We start from the raw sequence: 20,350 nt of genomic DNA on the forward strand, positions 1-20,350 counted from the left end.
GGGTTTTCCCCTCTGCACAGAACGGTCTCCCATCACCTGACAAACTCCTATTCATGCTTCAAAACCCAGCTCACTTCCTCTGTGAAATGACTCACGCACCAGAGTCGCCCCTTGTTCTTCCTTGCTGCCTTTTGCACTGGCATGGTACTAGCACCAAACTAATCTCCCCACACTGTAATAATCTGTTCATACTCCGTCGCCTGGTGGTCTGTTGGCTATCTGCTATCTAGGCCGACATCTTATTTTTCTCTCCCACTCTGGTGCTGAAGCTAATGCTGGAACTCAGACAAATAAACATTCAATGGAAGGAATAACAACTCTACTTGCACTAGGGCCATCCTGAAAGAGTGGGGTGCTGTTTACACCCTAATAGTCCCCTCCTTCTTACTGCCATTGTGCTCACTTTCATGTCCTTATGTACACGTGTGTCTTCATTGCCCTGGGGTCTCCCCATGGGAGTGGAAGTCCCGGGCAGCATAAATTGTTGTTTTAAGGAACTGCCAAGTCATTTTCCAAAGTGGTCATAGCATTTGATGATTCCAACAGAAGCGTCTGAGTATTCCCGGTGTTCCACATCCTCCCTAGTCTCTGTTATTGTCTGGTTTTATTTTGTTTGTTTGTTTGTTTTTAATTACAGCCATTCTAGTGGGTATGAATAACATCTAGTTATGACTTGTGTTTCCCTGATGATCCATGAGCTTGGGCACCTTTTCATTTAAGCACATCTTCTCTTTTTAATGCACCCTTAAAAAAACTTAGCCCATTTTAATTATTTTTTTTATTGCTTCAAAGTTGTTTTTACAATTCAGATAAAAGTTGTCTGTGATACATGTCTGGAAAATACCTTCTCCCAATCTGTGCTGTGCCTTATCTCTCTTCCACTGATGTCTTTGGATGAATAGAATGTGTTTCTTAAATGTTCGGTGTACAATGTTCTCTGAATAGTGCATTTAGTGTGTTTGTGTCTTGTCTGAGAAATATTTACCTAACCCAAGAGCATGAAAATATTGCTCAGCGTTATCCTAACAGCCTCTCTGGTTTGCTTTCTAACATCTCAGGCTATGGTCCGCCTTGAATTAACCTTTATGGATAGCACGATGTAAGGATCGCTTTTCCTGTTTTAGGTTGTTTTTCTTATAGATGTCCAACTACTCTAACACAGTTTATTGAAAGGCCATCCCTTCCTTACTGGACTGAGGTGTCATCTATTTCCTAAAGCAGGCAGCCACCTGTGCATACGTCTGTTTTGGGACTCTTCTGTTTCCCATAATTTATCCACGTATCATTCAGCCTGTCTTGATAATAATCTTGATTATAAGGTAGTATGAGTTTTCTTGATTTTGTTTGTCTTCAAGATTGTGAATCCAGGTCCTTTAAATTTTTAAATCAAATTTAGAATCCACTCGCCAAATGCTACCAAAAAAAAAAAAAAATGGTCTGCTGGAGTTACGATAGGTATTGCCCTGAATCTATGGATCAATTGTGGAGGCACCGATATTGATACCATGAAAATGACTTCTCCTTTTATTAATTAATAAAGGTCTCCTTTATTTTTTCTCAGTAGTGTTTTCTAGTTTTCAGGGTAGAAACCTTACACAACTTTCATTAGACTGTGCTTCTAAGTCTTGGCGCTCTACTATAAATGGTCTTTTTTAAAGTTCTATTTTCTCATTATTCATTGCTAGTTTATAGAAACACAACTTATTTTTTGCATATTTACTTTCTATTTAGAGACTTTGATAAATTCACTTACTTATTCCGACGATTTGTAGAATCTCTTGGATTTTCTACGTCGTGATCATAGCATCCGCAAATAAATCCCTTCTCTTTTTTTTTTTTAATCTTTGGAACTTTTATTTCTTTTTAATGGCTTTTGTATTTGAGGTCCTAGCTGGTGCAAGGTTGAACAGAAGTGGTGGCAGTGGACATCTTGTTCTGTCCTTGAATTCAGTGAGAAATGTGCAATATTTTACCACTATACATGTTGGTAGTAAATTTTATTTATAGAACCCTTTACCGGATTCAGGAAATTCTATTCTATTCATAATTTGCTGAGAGCTTATACTGTGAAGTTGAATTTTATGAAATGCTTTTTCTGTACCTTTATTCTATTACTAGTTGAATTATACTCATTGATCTTTTAATATTAAACCAATCTTTGTATTCCTAGAATAAACCCAACTTGGCCATGGCTTATTAGACCTTCTATATATTGCTGGATTTTATTTGTTAATATTTTATTTAGAACTCTTGTGTCTATGTTTATAAAGGATAATTTACATTTTTTTCTTTTCTTGTAGTATCATTGGTTTGGGGATCAGAGTTATGCCAGCTTCATAAAATGAATTAAAATATGTTCCTAATTCTCTTTTCTGTAAGAGTCTGTGTGTAATTAGTTTTATTTCTTCCTTAAATACTTAGAAGAATTTACCTGTGAAGCCTCTGGGCTTCGGTTTTTCATTGTGGGAAAACTATTAATTACAGATTGAATTTCTTAAATAGCCATAGGACTACTCACATTTTCTATTTCTTATAGTGTCAGTTTGGTTAAGTTGTACTTGTTCAAGGAATCTACCCACTTTATCCAAATTTCTACTTGGATATGCTGTTCATAAAGTACTCGTATTGTCTCTTTAATTTCTGTAGGGGCTGTGGTAGTGCCCCTCTTACAGTCTGTATCCTGGGGACTTGTCCCTTTGTCCCTTCATCAGCGTTTCTCAGGGCTTATCTGTTCACCTACTTCAATTAACTTTTTTTTTTTAAGATTTTATTTATTTATTTGACAGAGAGAGATCACAAGTAGGCAGAGAGGCAGGCAGAGAGAGAGGAAAGGAAGCAGGCTCCCTGCTGAGCAGAGAGCCCGATTCGGGACTCCATCCCAGGACCCTGAGATCATGACCTGAGCCAAAGGCAGCAGTTTAACCCACTGAGCCACCCAGGCACCCTTCAATTAACTTCTGATGTGTTGATTTTCTTCACTGATTTACTTCAGTGATTCCTGCTCCTGAAGGCCCTTCATTCTGCTTTCTCAGAAATTAATTTGCTGCTCCTTTTCTTTCTTCTCAAGATAGAAACTTAAATGTTTGAAATTCACTGTTTCTTCCTTTTTGTCTAAAATCTGTTTTACTCAAAAGAGCACCATTTTGAAAGACAGTGTGTATGTCCCCTTGAAAAGAATTGTATCTGATGCTGCTGAAACACTCTATTCTGTCAGTGTAGCTCTGCTCAGCTCACTGTACTGTTTAAATCTTACATATCTTTGTTCATCTATTACCTATGTGTTCTATCACTTGCTGAGACAGAGTGCCATTCTCCAACTATACGTGTGGATTTGTTTCTCCTTTCAGTTTTGATGTTTTTCTTTTGCATGTTTTGAAATTTGGTTATTAAGTGCCATTAAGAATTGACCCCTTTATTCTTAAGAATTATCCCTACTTTTCTTTAGTTTTACTCCTTGCCTGAAGACCTTGGGCATGAATACAGTCAGACCAGCTTTCTTTGGCTTAGCGTTTAGATGTTGTACCTATCTCCATCCTCACAACTTTCAGTCTGACCATGTTCTCTTAATCAAGATGTGCCTCTTGCAAATATCACAATTGTTGCTGTGGTTGACTCTAGTCTGAGAAGTTTTGCTCACTTGCCTTTTCAACCTTCTGCAGTGCACAGGTGCAAAGTCCAACAGTCATTCTGAGGGTCTGTCCTCGTGGTCTGTTGCAACCCGTCCATCTGGCCAGCTTGTTTCCTAAGTATGGTATGGCTCTGGGAGATTTCAGTCTGCCATTCTGCTTGGCCTCGCTAGCCTCCCGCATCACCCCAGAACTCAGTGAATATTTTAGGGTGCAAACTCACCCATGTGTAGGATCCTCTGGTTTCCTATCTTTCATGCTGACTCTGAGAGATGGCCAAAAAACCCTACTCACCTCTCTCAGCCCTGGTGGAGTCTCCTTACTGGGGGAAGCCCAATCCCTGGCCCACACCCAGGATGAGCAAATGCCCCCCAGGCAAGAAAGTGGCTGGGAACTGTCAGCTCACCTGGGCAGGCTCTCTCTAATCCCTTTGGAATTTTAGCTCTTCTAGACCTCAGAACTTCCACCGTCCTCCAGTCTTTAAAAATACAATTGTTTGCAATTTATGGTTTTCCCCAGTTGTTGCAACAGAATGGCTGGCCTTATCCCTATATATTCATTTTACCTAGAGGTATAAATGTGCTCTGGCTTATTAATTAAATGAATAAATAAATGCCCAGCACTTCAATAAGCTTCCACAGCCCTTTCCTCCAATAACCCTGCCCCTTATCTATTAACCTCATTTTGCAGGTGAGAAACTTGTGCTTCTGGGCTGTTTCATGAAGAACCAAGGATCCCACACCTACCAAGGAGAGTTCTAACTGCCCAAAACCTCTCTACCACCACTAGGACGGACAGGGGCTTTGCTGGAATCCCAGTGCCTAGAACCATGTCTGTTGCACAGCATGTCCTGGAAACTCCGCATTTACTGCACTCTATGGGAAGGGAAGGATGCATGCAAGTGGGGGAGGAAAGAATGCATGAAGGAAAGGATGCACGTGGGGGGGGGGGCAGGAAAGGGTGCATGCACGCCCGCTGTGGAGGGGTGCGGGCAGCACGTACCAGCCTGCGGATATCACGCTCGCATTCCCGTTTAATGCGGTGAACCTCGTCCTGGTGCGCCTGATAGGCAGCGCGCAGGTCCGCCGCCTTGGTCTTGTCCGCCTGCATACAGTTGCTGAGCGCCTCCTCTGCCTGCTTGCGCGCGGCCTTGAGCTCCAGGATTTCCTGCTGCAGCCGCAGGCGCTCGCCGTCAAAGGTCCTGCGCGCCTCCTCTCGCGCCTCCGCCAGCAACGCGGTCTTGACCTTGTCGGCCGCGCCATCCCGAAGCACATTCAGTGTGGCCTGCAGCCGCTGCAGCTCGCCCTCCTTGATCTTGGCCGTGCGCGCCGCCTCCTGCTCGTGCTGCCGGATGAGCACCTCGCGCAGCGCCTGCAGCTCCTTGGTCTTCTCCTCATGCAGCTTGGCCCTGAGCTCCGAGATGTAGGCCGTGTGCCGCCGCTGCTCCTGCTCGCGCTCCAGCTTGGCCTCCTGCAGCCGCTCGCGCAGTTTGCCCACCTGCGGCCCGAGCCACGGGAGAGGGGGTCAGCATCAGACCCAGCCACCACCTCCCCGTGCCACCTTGTGCACAAGGGCCCCTGTGACCCTCCCCGGTCCCCACACCCCAATTCCCCCTCCTGCCACCCCCATGGCCCTAATCCTCATAGGCCCCACCTATTTTCCTTCCTACTCTATTTCCTGGTATTTTCTTGAGAATTTCCTAGAGGTGGAAAAACGTCTGAAGATGCTGGAGAGGACATTCAGGCCTTTGACATCTCTTCCAGTTTGGAAATTCACAAGGGAGGACATTTTATCCATCACAAAACACAGGCAGAAATCATCTCTCACTAAAGAGGAACAAATTTTACTCCAGAAATAAATTTCCAGGGCCTATGCAACGGACTGACTTAGGAAGACTGGAGAAGACAGAGGCAGAGAGTCACAAGCAGAGAGCAACGACCCTCACTGAGCTGCCCCCTCCATAGGCTGGGGGCTCCATGGTTCCCCCACTTTAACTCCTAGGAGCCTCGGGAAGAGGTAACTGTTTTGCTGGAGGGCAGCAACAGCTCAGAGAGGACACACCAGGGTACAGAACCAAGCTCACCCCCAGGCACCTGGCCCCAGAGCCTGGCTCCCCAGATGCCAGGCTGCCAACCCTGCCTAAGTGAATTTATCTAATCAGCAAAATTTTAGACAGTACTTGTAAAATGTGCCAAGGGAATATTTTCTTAAAACACCCCAAAGTGCTTTATTCGACCTTTTAAGGATCACATAAAACACACACTCGGCAGGAACCCCGGCCAATCCATTAGCTTTCTAAATCACGCCAGTCTCTGAAAAACAGAAACGAGTCGTATCTCAGAGGATAAGCTGCTTCCGTGGGAGGCAGCCAGTCTCCCCAGACCACTGGTTACGGCATACCAACATGGGGAAGTTAATTTCGGGTGAGGAGTTTGACCATGTGTCTGGGTATTGATCAACCTTTACTTTCAACAGCAGAGAAAGCTGCAAAACTAGGCCAGATAAAAACACGAGATCAGCATCTCCTTGTACTGAATACTCTCGACCACAGAAATGAAATGGGGGACCCGTCAGGTCTGGGTCTACCTCTCCCAGGGCTGGAACTGGGAGTCTTTCCTAATGGGTTGAATCACAAGGAGCCAGAACTTTAAATACTTAACATGACTGTCCCAGCAAGGGACTAAATGCTTTCAACATTGTCCTTTTTGGGAAGCCCACTGTCCTGATTTCCTTGCCTATTGCCAACAAGGACCTAAGTCAGAAGGAAGGGACTTGCTGCACTGCTGTGGGATACTAAGTCTCAAGACAGTGTCACATATCAACTTGGCAGGGCCATGGGATCAGGTCATTTGACCAAACACCAATGCAGATGTTGCTGTGAAGGTATTTTTTTTTTTTTAAAGACGTGATTCACATTTAGTCCTTGAGTAAAAGAGCTGACCCTTCATCATGTGGGTGGGCCACACCCAATCAGTTGATGGCCTCAAGAGAAAAGGCCAAGCTCCCGGGAGGAGAAAGGAATTCAGACTGCTTCAGACTCATGAGTGCAGCATCATCTCTTCCTGAACTCTCCAGCTGCCTGCTCTGCAAAGCTCAGACTTGTCAGCCTCCATAATCATGTGAGCCAACTTCTTAAAAAAAATCTGTCTCCCTCACCTCCCCACCCATACACACACACACACACACACACACACACACACACACCTTTCTCCTGGTTCCATGCCTCTCTGAACAACCCTGACTATATACTCTGAAGCAGGACATCATGGGCACATGAGGAAAGCCAAAAGTGGGTGAGTGGATAAAGGGAAGTTTGCTCACAGGTAGATAAGGAGGAAGGAATGTGGAAGAGAGCTGAGGTGTGTGCAGGGCAGCCTGGGAGAGGGCAGGCCTGCTGAGACAGGCCAGGCCACCCCGGTGTGTAGGGCATGGATGCCGACAGAAGGCTGGGTCAAGCAAGAAAACCCCTCTGGGTCCCACCGGTTCTGCCCTGAGGAGCCAAGGCCCAAGCCCAGGGGTAACAAGTCTCTTGAACAAGCCCAGGTTAGCCCATTGTGTGCAGAGCATCTGCTCCTTACACCATTGAGCTTAGCAAGTCTAAAAAGTGGCTGGCACTTTACCTGCCAGATGCTTCCGAGCTATCCCCCAAGTTCAGAGGCACAGCAGGAAAGAGGGGCCCGTGCCCACTGCTCCTCCGCACCTGGCCCCAGATGAGGCAAGAGCAAATTGACTGGGAGGGACCGAACCCTGGGGTGATGGGGAAGGCAGCTGCCTTGGGGGGAAGCCTGGGAGCCAGCACCACCTGCCATCCAGCGGGAACAGGGAAGTCAGCCTCCCCCTTTCCCCTGTCACCCCGCTCCTCCTCGTGTCTGTCAGTGCTGGCTCCCCATTTCCAGACCTGGCTGCTTCTCCCACTCCCTGCCATCACTCTAGTCCTGCCATCAGACCGTGGCAGACACCTCCCAACCAGTAAGTCCCCAACTCTGCCCCTGCCCACCCCAGACCTGGGCCTCTGCATGTCCGGGACTCATGGGTGTTGCTGGACACTTGGGAACATGAAAGCACTGTTCCCTGGCTCACTAGCCAGCAAAAGCCTTAGGATCCGGCTGCCAAAGTCCTCTGTGAAGTCTTCCGGGGCTCTCTTGCCCGTACGCCGTGTCCGAACACTTCCTATGCAACAGGGAGCGACGGCATAGGGGCTTGCTGAATGAATGAATCAATAGATAAGTTAGCGTTTTCCCTTGTCCTATGGTGTTCAACAGGGATCCTCTGGGAAAACGACCACACTTGAACTGTGGCATCAACAATAATTTTATGGGATCATATGAAAATATCATTTAGGGATGCCTGCGTCGCTCAGTCATTAAGCATCTGCCTTCGGCTCAGGTCATGATCTGGCGTCCTGGGATCCAGCCCCACATCAGGCTCCCGGCTCAGTGGGAAGCCTGCTTCTCCCTCTCCCACTCCCCCTGCTTGTGTTCCCTCTCTTGCTGTGTCTCTCTCTGTCAAATAAATAAATAAAAATCTAAAAAAAGAAGAAGAAGAAGAAAATATCATTTAAATGCAACTGTAAAGTTTCTATTTATGCTTTTCCTACCAGCCCATAAGCACATTGCTGAATTCTGGAACAGAAGCTCCCCCAGCAGCAACCCCGGGGAAAGCCATCCCAAGGAGCCATGGGTGTGGCTGGGTTGAGAAATCAGGCAGCTGGGGCATGTCCAACAGGGAGGAAGCCCGGTGACCCGGGGGCACCTTCCCCACAGGCCTGGCTCCCAACCCAGTGCCACCACATACACCTGTGCTGAGACCTGCTGTCATGGGTGGAGGTGTGTCCCCCAAATTCCCAATGGAGGTCCCAACCTGCAGAACCTCAGAATCTGACTGTATTTGGAGATAAAATCTGAAAAGATATAATTAAGTCAAATGAAGTCATCTGTGTGGGCCCTGGTCCAATACAACTGGTGTCCTTAAAAGAAGAGGTTGGGACACAGACACATGGAGACAGCCATGTGAGGACATAGGGAGAGGACATAGGGAGTACCTCCCTCCTCCATGCCCAAGAGGGAGGTACCCCAGGAGAAACCAGCCTGCTCACACCTTCATCCACCACTTCCAACCTCCAGAATAACTTCCTTGTTGTTTAAGCCAAAGTCGGTGGTGGTTTGTGATGGTGGCCCCAGTGAGCTAGCTGAGCTGGGCAAGTCACCTCTCCTCTCTGACCCTCAGTCTGCTCACCTATCAACTGGAGAGCACCGTCAAAGGCACCTAGAGTGACCTGCATAGCAGACACATAATAAATGTCAGCCAAGTGCCACACGGCTGTGTGTGACAGGCGGCATGCATGTGTGACTGTCCCATTCTTCAAATGACTCAGGGAGGCAGGCACATCAGAGGACTCCATGTAACAAAGGGGAAAACTGAGGCATGGGGTGGTCACATGGCTTGCCCCGAGACCTCAAGGTGAGTTAGATGGTGGGGGTGGGAGGACCCTTGGCAGAATGACCTTGGCTGTGTGGTTTCCCAAGGGCCACAGCTGCTGTTGCTACTTCGGCAAAGGGCCAGTCCCAAGGGATCCCAGCAGATGAATCCCTCCTGATATGCACAAAGTGTGGACAAGCTGGTGCCTTGGGCAGCTAAGCTGGCTTGGAGTCCTGAGTGTCCTGATATGGGAGGGGACACATCTGTCCCCAAGCTCCGGGAGCCCAGCCTTCATCCCCCCAGGTCCTGGGCTCTGCCTCCGCTCTCCATGGTGCTGTTCTGAGCAGGGGACTGACTGAGGCCCAAGGCCCCATCCCCCGTCCCCACCTGGGAGCTGGACCACGTCTGGACCCCTGCTGTTGCCCAGTCCCGAGCACGTCAACTAGATGGGACACCTACAACCATCCCCCAGCAGTCCCTCGAGGGCTCCCAGTGCTGCGGACCCGGCTGGAGGGCATGCCACCTTCATGGCTGGGTATAACCTCCCCCACCCTACCCAGAACAGGCCAGACCCTCCCAATCAGGCTGCCTGGGAGCAAGTTCCACGCCCCCCCTTCTCTTTGCCCATGGACACCACAGAACACCGGCCAGCTTGGACTTCAAACCACCCAAGTGACAAGTGTATTTAATCTGTGACCTCGGATCTCTAGGACTTTGCCCTGGCTGGTTATTATTCCTCCACTGTGCCAGGCTGCCCGTCATCGATACACTTGAACTGAATGCCTACAGCCTGCTGGCCACCAACCTGGCTCTGTACCAACCAGCCCCAAAGCTCATTCTCACCCCACGAGAGCTCAACGGCCCCATCCCAGACCCAGACTCTGCCAGAAGCTCTCTAGCACCCTCCCCCTCCTAACTCCCCCTCCTTCACCAACAGGTCCATCAGGGGGCCCCATTATGACCCCATCTTGCAGGGGCGAGGAGTTACAGCACCGACAGTGATGTATCTGGCCCACGGTCACAGCGAGACGGGAGGCGGCCAGGACTGGAACCCACGTGGTACCACCATGGACGTTGTACCCATTCTCCCAAGGGGCAAGCTGAGGCTCAGAGGTCAAGTGCCCACCCCCAGCCAGGGAACTTGCAGCCCCTCCCCCGTGGAGCCAGGGGGCCCACACGCCTCCCACCTTGCTCTTTTCCTGCTGGAACTCAATCTGAATGCTTGTCAGCTTGGCCCGCAGCTCCTCGTTGGCCGTTTGCACGGCGTCAGCCTCCACATCGGGCCTCTCGCCCTTGTTCCTGCTCTTCTTAGACATGCTTCCTGTCGGGGTGAGACGCTGGAAGCCCAAGGCTTACACCCACCAGCCGGCAGGCGCTGCTGCAAACTCCAGCGTGCTAAGCAGTCGTGCGGGGCTCAGCTCGTCCTCCGTGTAAACCACCATCACTTGGGACCCTGGGGAGGGGGAAGGCCAGGTTAGCAGAGACAAAGAGGGAGGGCGGTGGTGTCCTGGTCTGAGCACTGAAGTCCAAGGGCAGCCAGCATTGCCTGCAGCCTCCCTGCCTGGCTAGGCCCGAGCTGCTGCCCAGCTGATGGGGGCGTTGGGATGAGCTATAAGGGCCCCACCAGCCCTCACATTCCTCCCAGGGGAACCAAGGCCTAGACCTTCAGTTTGGTAGGACTGTCCTCCCAGCCCACATGGTGGCAAAGCCCAAGCCCTTAAGAGTGACGGCCAGTACCACTGCGTCCCAGGTGAGACCCCCAGCTCACCTTCCGTTAATCCGCACAACAGCCCAGAGAGGTCAGTGACCATGCCCAGTGTCACAGGGGAGGAACTGGGGCACACACAGGCTGAGGGCTAGCAAGAGTCACACAGCCATGATGGGGCAACAGCATGAAGCCGGTCAAGCTCCACAGGCAGACTGGACGTGGTGAGTCTGAACCCAGACTCCCAGCCCCGAGCCTTGAGCTAGCTGGACCCCATGCTGTCCTGCCAGCACATCCTGGTCCCCGGGCCCCTCGCTCTGCCTTCTTGCTCTTTTCCATATGACAAAGCACGTTACACCAGGACAGGAGCTCCAAGCGAGCAGGGTCTGGGTCGGTTTTATTCTTGCTGCAACCTCTGTGCCTAGACTCAGAGCTCAGCATGCAGGACGCCCTCCAGTAGCATTTGTTGAATGAATGAAGGAATGAAGCATCTATTATGTGTCAAGGCCTGTGATCGGAGCTGGGGCGTGTATAGTCCTCGCAGCACCAGGAGAGATAGAAACAGATATTAGGCCCATCTTAGAGAGGAGCAAAAATCCTGGCACAGAGAGGTTCAGTAAGTTACCTAAGGCTACAGAGCGATTCAGTGGGATTAGATCGCCTTGGGCGAGAATGCATTGAGAAGAGAACATTCCAGCATGGAGGAATGCCAGGATTTGGCCCTGGAACAGAAGACATGAAATCAGTATGGAAGACCAGACAGGAACAGCATAGAAGGAGAACAAGGAGGACCAGGGAGGTTCAGGGAAGGAGGGGTTCTAGAAGGTGGTCAAGATGAGGATGAAGATAGGAAACTGGCCACCGGACTCAGGAACACGGGGTCAGTGGCCTCAAGCGGAGCTGCTTTGTGCAGTGGGAGTCGGGAGGCAGGCAGACAGACAGGGAGCTGGGGCGGGGTCTCACGGATGCCTGCACTTCCAGCAAGCGGCAGCCGCTCCGTGTCTGGGAGCTGAGGTCCAGCGTTTCCGGGGAGCCTGGAATGTCTGTGCAAACCAGCCGATTGGGAAGGCAGAGATGGAATCCCAAGAGACCCCTCTCGGACAGGAGGGCACCTCTCCACATGCCACTTAGGAGCATGTAGGGGCAATCGGCAGCCCACCGATTCCAGAAAGGTACACTGTGACCGCAGATACGTATGAACTCCATTCGCTCTGATATGGCTTATAAGCGTAATCCATAATCCATCCCTCGCCGCTCTCACCTGACTGCTTTTACCAGCTCCGCAGCTCTCCGAAGCCATCTGGCCCTGAAGAGGGAGCAGGGAGCACGCGCGGGTCCAGCTCTCAGAACAGGGTAGACTTCCCTCCCCTTGACCCCATCCTGTGGCCCAACAACATGCCCCCAAGAACGCAGGTAAGGACTCACCAGCGATACGGCCTCTCCATAAGCTCAGGTGTTCTTCCCAGCGACCCATAGCTCACCAAAGGGACAGTTAAGTAAATGACACCCCAAGTTGTGACACATGGCCACACGGAGGAAGGCGAATGTCACAGAGTCAAAGAACCGAGACAGTCTGTGATCTCAGTTTTCAGAAATACTTATTCACTGTTTCCGCTTGGTCCCAAATATTTCTTGAGCCCCTGTTGGGCATCAGGTCCCGGGGACACAGCGGGAAACACCAGACAGCCAGGCCTCTCAGACGTTAGCAGTGACTGCCCGAGGGAGAGGTGCTATTTACCTTCCTTCTTTATACTCTTCCTGAGAAATCAGATTTTCTATTTCCATTCCTGATTTACAGTGGGGAAAAAAATGATGCCATTTTCTCAAAGGAACACAAGCAAGTTTCAGAAAACCATCTGGGACTAGCTGGGAGGGAGACAAGGAAGAAGCTGAGGGAAAAGCCGTGGGCCCTGTCCCCAGTGCCACGACAGCCTGGTCTGGAGGCTGACTGACACTCCGGGCACAGCTGGACATAGTCCAGCTCCGCCTGGGTCTCTTGGGGCTGCCTGCAAGGGAGAGGTCAGCTGAGAAGAGAGGACACAGGCCACACCCCCCGGGACACAGCTGACCGTTCTGTAGGGCAGCCTTGTCTCCCAGCAAAGGGCTGTCCTTCACCATAAATGTGTCCTCGTGGCTCACGCTTTGTTGACTGGATGGTCCAGGGAAAGTCACAGAACTTCTCTATGACTCAGTTTTCCCATCTGTCTAATGGGACCGATGGTGCTGACCTCACAGGGATGTGTGGGAATGGCTGGGATCATATCCGTGCTCAGCAAGGCACTCAGCCCAGTGAAGCCGCTTGCCAAACACAGCAAAACTGCATTTCTTAGGAGGAGCAAGGCCAGCCTCCCAGTAACCTCCGTGAAGGTCAGGATAGCAGGTGCTAAGCCTAGGTGCCCTTGTAAGAGGCCACATCAAGGTGTGGCCCATCTGGTGTCACACTGTCCCAGCTTCTCAGCGGCCTTAGTACAACCTGAAGGCCCGTTTCCTTGCCCAGCAGTCCCTCCCAGGGTCCCTAAAGATGCCAGGGAGGAAGGGGTAGCAGAGGATGGGCCTCAGAGAAATCACGTGCCCGCCGAGGTGGCATAGCACGCTGGGTGCAGGCTGTGAAATGTGTCCACTCCTCAGTGAGGCCCTGGGACAGCAAGCCCAGGGGAAAGGGGGAAAGGAGACCCAGCCCATGGGGAGACAGCATGCCAGGAGCGTTTGGGGGACCATGAGAACAGTGGTTGGCCAGTCCCAGACTCCAGTTGCTCTCAGCCCCGCTGGGCAGCTGGACCCCAAGGTCCCCCAGTCTCCCAGCCTGGCTTTTGAGGCCCCAAGAGCAGAAGGGCCAAAAGGCAAAGACAGACGGCAGCAGGACAGGCCAGATAACCAGAAGAGGGGCCATGCCTGGGGACGGACAGCCCAGTTCTTGCCTCGGCCACAGTAGCCCCTGAAAAGGCACATTTACCCTATCACCTGAGCAGTGACTCGGCACGCATTCTGCCCCTGACCAATGAGAAAATGGAGATTGGCCTCTACAGCCACACAGGAGGGACTCTCCTGCTCTGAAGCCACGGAAGTCTCAGGCTGCCTTTGGGGAAAGCCTCCTGGTGAAGGGACGCAGGTCCTCCAGGATCTGACTCACACAGACATCCCATCCCGGCCCTGCTGCCTGTCCCCTGCCCCAATGCTCCGTGCTCAGCAAGCTCCCGGGCAGGCCACCCTGCAGGCCATAGTGCTCCCGCCCCCTTTCATGGCCACCTCCTATCTTGCCTCCTCCAGGAAGCCTCCCATAATGAGCCCAGGGCCAGGCACCTCCTCTGAGGGAGGGGCCAGCCCACCCCTTGCTTAGGACCCTCCCATGCCAGGGGCCAGCACAGCCCAAGACCCCAGCCCCTCCCCACAAAAAGGGCCACACGCTTCCACCAAGTCAGGCCTCTAGTCACTGTCGAAGACTCACATCTGCCCACCCAACCGCCGCGGGGCCCACTTTGTTCCACTTCCTCCTCCAGGTCAAGTTGTTCCTTCTGAGCCCAACAAGCCCCCGAGAGCCCCGGTGTGGCGGGCAGGGTGGTGCCCTTTAGGCTCCACAGGCACGACGCACCCATATAGCCCACATATGCACACCACGCTCTGAATGTCCACGTCCCCCCAGTTCCTGTGTTGGGACCGTAAAGTCCAATGTGATGGCATGTGGAGGGGGACCTGCAGTGGGCGGGGATGGTAGATTGGGTCACGTGGTGTCCTCAGGAATGGGATGAGGGCCCTCAGAGAAGAAGATGCCGAGAAATGATCTGCGCTTTGCGAGGTTGGGGCAGCAAGAAGGTGCCTTGCACACGCCGGGAAGCAGCTCTCCCCAGGCCTGCACCCACACCCTGACTCCCAGCCTCCACAGTCAGTGGGAGATAAACGTCTGTGGCTTCAGGCGGGCAGTCTGCAGAAACCCGTGACAGTGGCCTGAGCTAAGACACACACACACACTACACACACCACACCCACACACACTTACATCCGCCAGCCCAGCAGCTCTGACCAGGATGGGAAAACCCCAGATCGGCAGGAGCCCATCTCTTCTGTGAGCCTGCATGGAGTGTCCGGTGACGGTAGGCCCAGCTGCCTCGGGACTGCCACGTTGATACAGGGAGGCACATGGCGGCAGGCCGGGAGCCAGGGGACCGCATGGGACCACCATCCCCATTCTCCCTTGGGGGGTGCCTGGCTCAGAGGGCTCTGGCCCCAGCATGGGCAGGCGAGCCCCTCCGTCCCGTCCACTAGCTGCCCACTTCAGCCAACCTCGTCCCAGCTGAGCCGGAGAGTGTTCCAGGGGGAGGCAGGGCTGAAGCTGTTCTCCCGATTTAGAGATGAAGAAATTACGCCTCTGAGACACGTACACGCCAGAATGCCACACAGCTGGGTTTGCTGTGAAGCTGGTTGTTCTGGAAGGAAGGAAAGGGGGTATGTGGAGGACACAAAGGGGCACAGGCTGTGCCCTGAGAGTGGCAGGTCAGAGACCAGGCTCTGGCCGGCAGGGGAATCAGTGGCCAGCCTCAGTGGCCAGGGCCATGTCAGTGCGGTGCCCTCACTGGCACATCGGTGAGGACCAAACGGGACAGAGGATATGACAATACTTAGAAGGCCACGGAGTGTTCCAGAAACAGGTTCTTGGCTATGAGATGAACAAATCACACACACATGAAGACCCAATCAGCTGCGGGATGCAGGACTCACAGCCCCTGAGATGCCGAGACTCCAAGGCCCCATCTGTCACCTCCTGCCCTCCCAGGCTCCGTGGAATCCCCTCCTTGGTCCCTTCTCCACAGTCTTCGCCTTGACAGGAAGCTCCCCCACCCCAACCATGAGGACACCTGCTCCCCCAGGGCAGCCCCGAGGTCCTGGAAATGACCTCCCGTTTCAAGCCTAAAAGAAACAAAAGGACCCCTTGTAACCTCTGCCTGGGGCCCCTTCCAGCACTCGGAAGCTACCAGGAGTCCGCGCTCCCTTCCCCACAGAAAGGCCCTTCAGCGATTTGGAGATGCAGTCATACTCCTGGAAACTTCTCTTCTCCAGGTAACGTGGGATAAGAAGGATGAATGTTTCTGGAGCACAGACTTATACCAGGCACTACAAGCAGCCCCACAGAGGACAATCTCAAGCAAGCCTCTCGTGACTATGATGCAAATCCTATCATTAGCCCCATCTAGTGGATGGAGACGTTGAGGCCGTTACAGTAAGTAACCAGAGGGTCACATGGTCAGAAAGAGCCTGGTAGATGTGGATTTAAATCCTAAGAAGGTCCCTCTGATCTGGGGTAAGTCACCTGAGTTCTCTGGACCTTGGTTTCTTCATCTGGGAAGTGGAGAGGTGAGCTCAGGACATGTGGGAGGAGGGAGTGAAGGGGAGCCTTCACTGACACCATGTCCCGAGCGTGGCCTGGGAGTCCATCCCACAACGGGAGATTGGCTGGTGGTGCCCGTGCATCTTCAAATGGGGACAGAAGAATGGCCACCTGCCACCGCTCACCCCCACAGGCGCCACCCAAGCCCCGCAGTGCTATCTGCCAGGTCCCTCTAGAGTCCTCACGGGTCCCTTCAGCCCACCACCTGCAGCCCCGTGGACCTCAAAAATGTCTAACAGTCTCCCTGCCCCTCACCTCCCAGCCACTGCTGCCGCCCCCGGTGCCTTTGGAAGTGGAAGTCCCCACATCCCACTCCCGCATAGAAAATTAACTAAACATTACCAGTGATAATGGCAATAATAACAACCAAGGTTCCCAGGCCCTAGTGACTAAGGCAGAGAGCACCAATAGGCCCTTGCAGAGGGATGCCTGGCTGGTAAGACCCACCACCAACCCCCCACTGCCTCGCCTACTTATTTGCTCACCCTGGCCCTGTGGAGTCTCAGCTCCTCCGCTTATAAACCACCTGGTTGACTGATTCTCCAATACAAAGCAAAGTGCCAGACCAGAGCAAGTGCCCAAAATCTCAGGACCCCTCCTTGGACATCCACACCCATCCCCATGGTTCAGTTACAAAGTTCAGGCAGAAGGATATAAGAGATCTTTCAAGCGACACAGATCTCCTGAGTCCTTGGTAAAAACCACCCCCATTCCAAGAAGTCAAGTATAACCACATAGGGACGGGCATGCGTGTGGGCAGAGACAGAGGCACCCAATGGTGGGCTCAGATCACTTGCTAGCTGCCCCCCTCCCTGCCAGCAGGGCTCCCTCAGTGTTTAAACATGGTTGCAGCATAAAGACAGGACATTGAGCATCAAGGACCTTGGGTCTTGCTCTGGGGTAAGCAGAACTGTGAGCAGAGGAGCTTGGCTGGCTGAATGCATCTGACACGAGTTTATTGCCTGTGTCCTACCCACAGGCACCACATGTGGCACGGTGCCATGATACCAAGCAAAACACTCCCTGCCCTGCTCCAACAATGCTCATGGCCTCTCCTGCCCAAAGGCCCCTCCTTGCAGACCTCTGCCTCTCTGTTCCTTTCAATATCTCCATACACAGGTCAGGAGGAACCTACCTCTGCATCCTAAATAGAGCCACAGAATGGTACAACGAGACTCTTCCATGGGATGCCATGCCTCCGTCTCGAGTCAGACACCATTTCCTTTTACTGGCAGCCTCACCAGCCACTGTCACTTGTCATCCCCACCCCAGTCACAGAATAAGCATGGTCATGTCTGAAGCTCAGGGCCAGGTGGAGGGCTGCAGCTGACAGCAACAGCTGGATGCTGTGAGGACACTGCCTTCAGCAGGAATCTTTGGATGACCTTGGTCACCTGGCCCTAGCATGTCCATCTTGATTTGTCCCAAAGGAGTAAACTGCAGCCAAGTTCAGGGAAGGGAGGCCTCTCAAAACACCAGACCTCACAGCCAACAATATATAGAACTTGGGTCTGAACTCAGGATGCCAAACCACCCGCCCCCAAGAAAAACAGAGTAACCTCCAATCAGGGCAACACTGTGCAGTCACCTAAGCTGCGGCTGCTTTAGCAAAGTCTTGCCCTGTGCAAAGGGGGTGGGGACATACGCAGGAGGAAGGAACAGAGCAAGGAAGAATTGGAAGAACAGGGGAGGAGAGGGTGGAGGGAAAGAGGAAAGTAGGGAGGGAGAATGTAGAAAGAACTGAATCCAACTTCCAGTTTCTGGTCTGGCATGTAAAGAGCTTGGAAATCATCACTCCCATCCACACAACAAGGAAAAAGCTGAAGAAACTGAAAATCAGTAACTTTTCTTATATCCATCTGAGAACTGAGATCACACGGCAAAATTTGGAGAGGCAGACAGATGGAGAGTGAGAATAACAACCCTACCAGAGCAGAAACCTCCATGGGAATCAGTTCAGGTTCCTTTCACCAAATACCTCCTGTCCAGATTTCAACAACAACAGAATTACAAGGCATACAAAACCCAGTTTGAAGAGACAGAGCAAACATCAGAACCAGGCGAAGATATGGCAGTGATGTTGGAATGATGAGACCAGGACTTTAAAAGAACTATGATTATCATGCTAAGGGCTCTAATGGAAAAAACAGACAATATGCAAGAATAGATAGCTAAAGTAAGCTGACATCGATGTTATAAGAAAGGACTGAAAAGAAATGCTAAAAAAAAAAAATAATAATAATAATAAAAAAACCTATAATAGAAACAAAGAACATCTCTGAGGAATTCATTAGTTGACTGGACCCAGCTGGGGAAAGAATCAGTGAGTCTGAAGATAGGGCCATAAAACCATTCCAAACCAAAGAGCAAGGAAAACTATGACTGAAACAGAACAGAGTATCTCAGAACTGTAGGATGATTACAAAAGTGGTAACAAATGTGTAATGGGAATACCAGAAATAGAAGAGAGAAAGGAACAGAGAAATATTTGCACCAGTAATGGCAGACACCAAACCAAAGATCCATGAAGCTCACAGAACACCAAATAGGATAAATACCAAAAAATTGACACTTAGGCATATCATATTCAAACTTAGAAAAATCAAATTAAAAAATCTTGAATGATGACAGGGGGTGGGAAACACCCTACCTATAGAGGAACAAAGGTAAGAATTATATCAGACCTCTCCTCAGAAACCATGCAAGCAAAAAGAGAATGGAGTGAAATCAAATGTTAAGAGAAAATCCCACCAACCTAAAATTCTACACCTTGCGAAATTACCTTTCAAAAGGGAAGAAGTAAAGACTTTCTCCAACAAACAAAATTTGAAGAAATTTGTCACATAGGTTTTCCTGGCAAAAAGAAAAAGTTATAAGAAGTTCCAAGAGAAGAAAGTGATGCAGGTCAGAAATACAGATCTAAAAACAAAAAAAAAAATTAAAATTAAAAAAATTATTAAAAAAAGAAATACAGATCCACACAGGAAAATGAAGAGAGCTAGAAAAGGAATAAAAGAAGGAAAAATAAAAACTTTCATTTTTCTTATACTCAATTGATCTAACAGATAACAGGGTTCAAAATAATGAGAGCAATGGCATGTTAAGCGATGACAGCTTTTGGATGAGTGACATGAATGACAGCAGTGTGACGAGGAATGGGAGGGAGGAAACAGGAAGACTTTGCTGAAGGTGCTTACACTACACATGAAGTCACATGGTATGCTGCACGTCTGCTGCAAATTCTAAGGCCACTTTTTTTTTCATTTAAATTCAATTAGCCAACACAGAGTACAACATTAGTTTCAGATGTTGTGTTCAATAATTTATCAGTTCCGTATAACACCCAGTGCTACCATCTTAAAAAGCTAAAAAAGAAATAGAGGCACACCTTAGAGATATTGCAGGTCTGGTTCCAGACCACAGCAATGAAGTCAACTTCTCAATAAAGGAAGTCAAATGACTCCCTTTGGTTTTCCTATATGAAAGTTATGTTCACACTATACTGTAATGTGTTGTATGTGCAATAGCATGATGTCTAAAAAAATGCACATACCTTAATTTAAAAAGACTTTCCACAAGTCATAATCACTGATCATGAACAAATGTAGTAATAAAGAAAAAGTTTGGAATATTGTGAGGATTACATAAGTGTGACACAGAGACATGAAGTGGGCAAATGCTGTTGGGAAAATGGTGCCGACAGATTAGCTTGAGGAAGGGTTGCCACAAACCTTCCATTTGGGGAAAAAAAATGCAGTATCTAAAAAGCAGAATAAAGCACAGCTCAAAAGAGCGAGGTGGGCTTGGACAACCGATATGCTGGGGAAGCAGAGAAAATGGGGATGCAGAGATGGCCAGTTAAAACCGCAGAAGGCAGGGAAAGGGTGGAAAACAAAAGTAGAAGAATAGAAAAGTAACAGATATGGTAGATATGACTCCAGCTGTATCAATAATCACTGATCAGTGGTCTAGCTGCACCAATGAGAAGACAGGGGCCATCAGAGCAGGTGGAAAAACAAGACACAAGCTATGCGTCGTCTACAAGACGGCACTGAACTTCAAGACCCATGCGGCTGCCACGGAGCCAGCCGACCTCTGCATGTTCATGGTCAGCTAAAGGGAATGAAGCTCAAATGAACTCCCAGCCCTCATGGGTCTCTCGGGGCTGACGGTCTCCCACCTACAACCAAGACAGCACACCCCACCCCTTTTGAGTTGAAG

The 20,350-nt window shown here is 50.5% G+C and overlaps 1 protein-coding gene across 4 annotated transcripts in view; it reads right to left on the reverse strand.

The window, feature by feature from the left end:
* The window catches only part of JAKMIP1 (janus kinase and microtubule interacting protein 1), a 67,594-nt gene extending 57,234 nt beyond the window's left edge, over positions 1 to 10,360 (reverse strand). For 2 of the 4 annotated variants that reach the window (XM_032855324.1, XM_032855333.1), the window contains exons 1-2: positions 10,232 to 10,360; positions 4,629 to 5,123 (exon numbers count right to left, since the gene is read on the reverse strand). In XM_032855324.1, coding sequence (XP_032711215.1) covers positions 4,629 to 5,123; positions 10,232 to 10,360 — 624 coding nt within the window. The remainder of the gene's footprint in view (positions 1 to 4,628; positions 5,124 to 10,231) is intronic. The other 2 variants (XM_032855342.1, XM_032855352.1) reach the window with 1 other exon arrangement.
* Between the last annotated feature and the right edge of the window lie 9,990 nt (positions 10,361 to 20,350).

The sequence above is a fragment of the Lontra canadensis genome, unplaced genomic scaffold, assembly GCF_010015895.1.
Source record: "Lontra canadensis isolate GAN:19392208 unplaced genomic scaffold, GSC_riverotter_1.0 scaffold1, whole genome shotgun sequence".
NCBI classification, from domain to species: Eukaryota; Metazoa; Chordata; class Mammalia; order Carnivora; family Mustelidae; genus Lontra; species Lontra canadensis.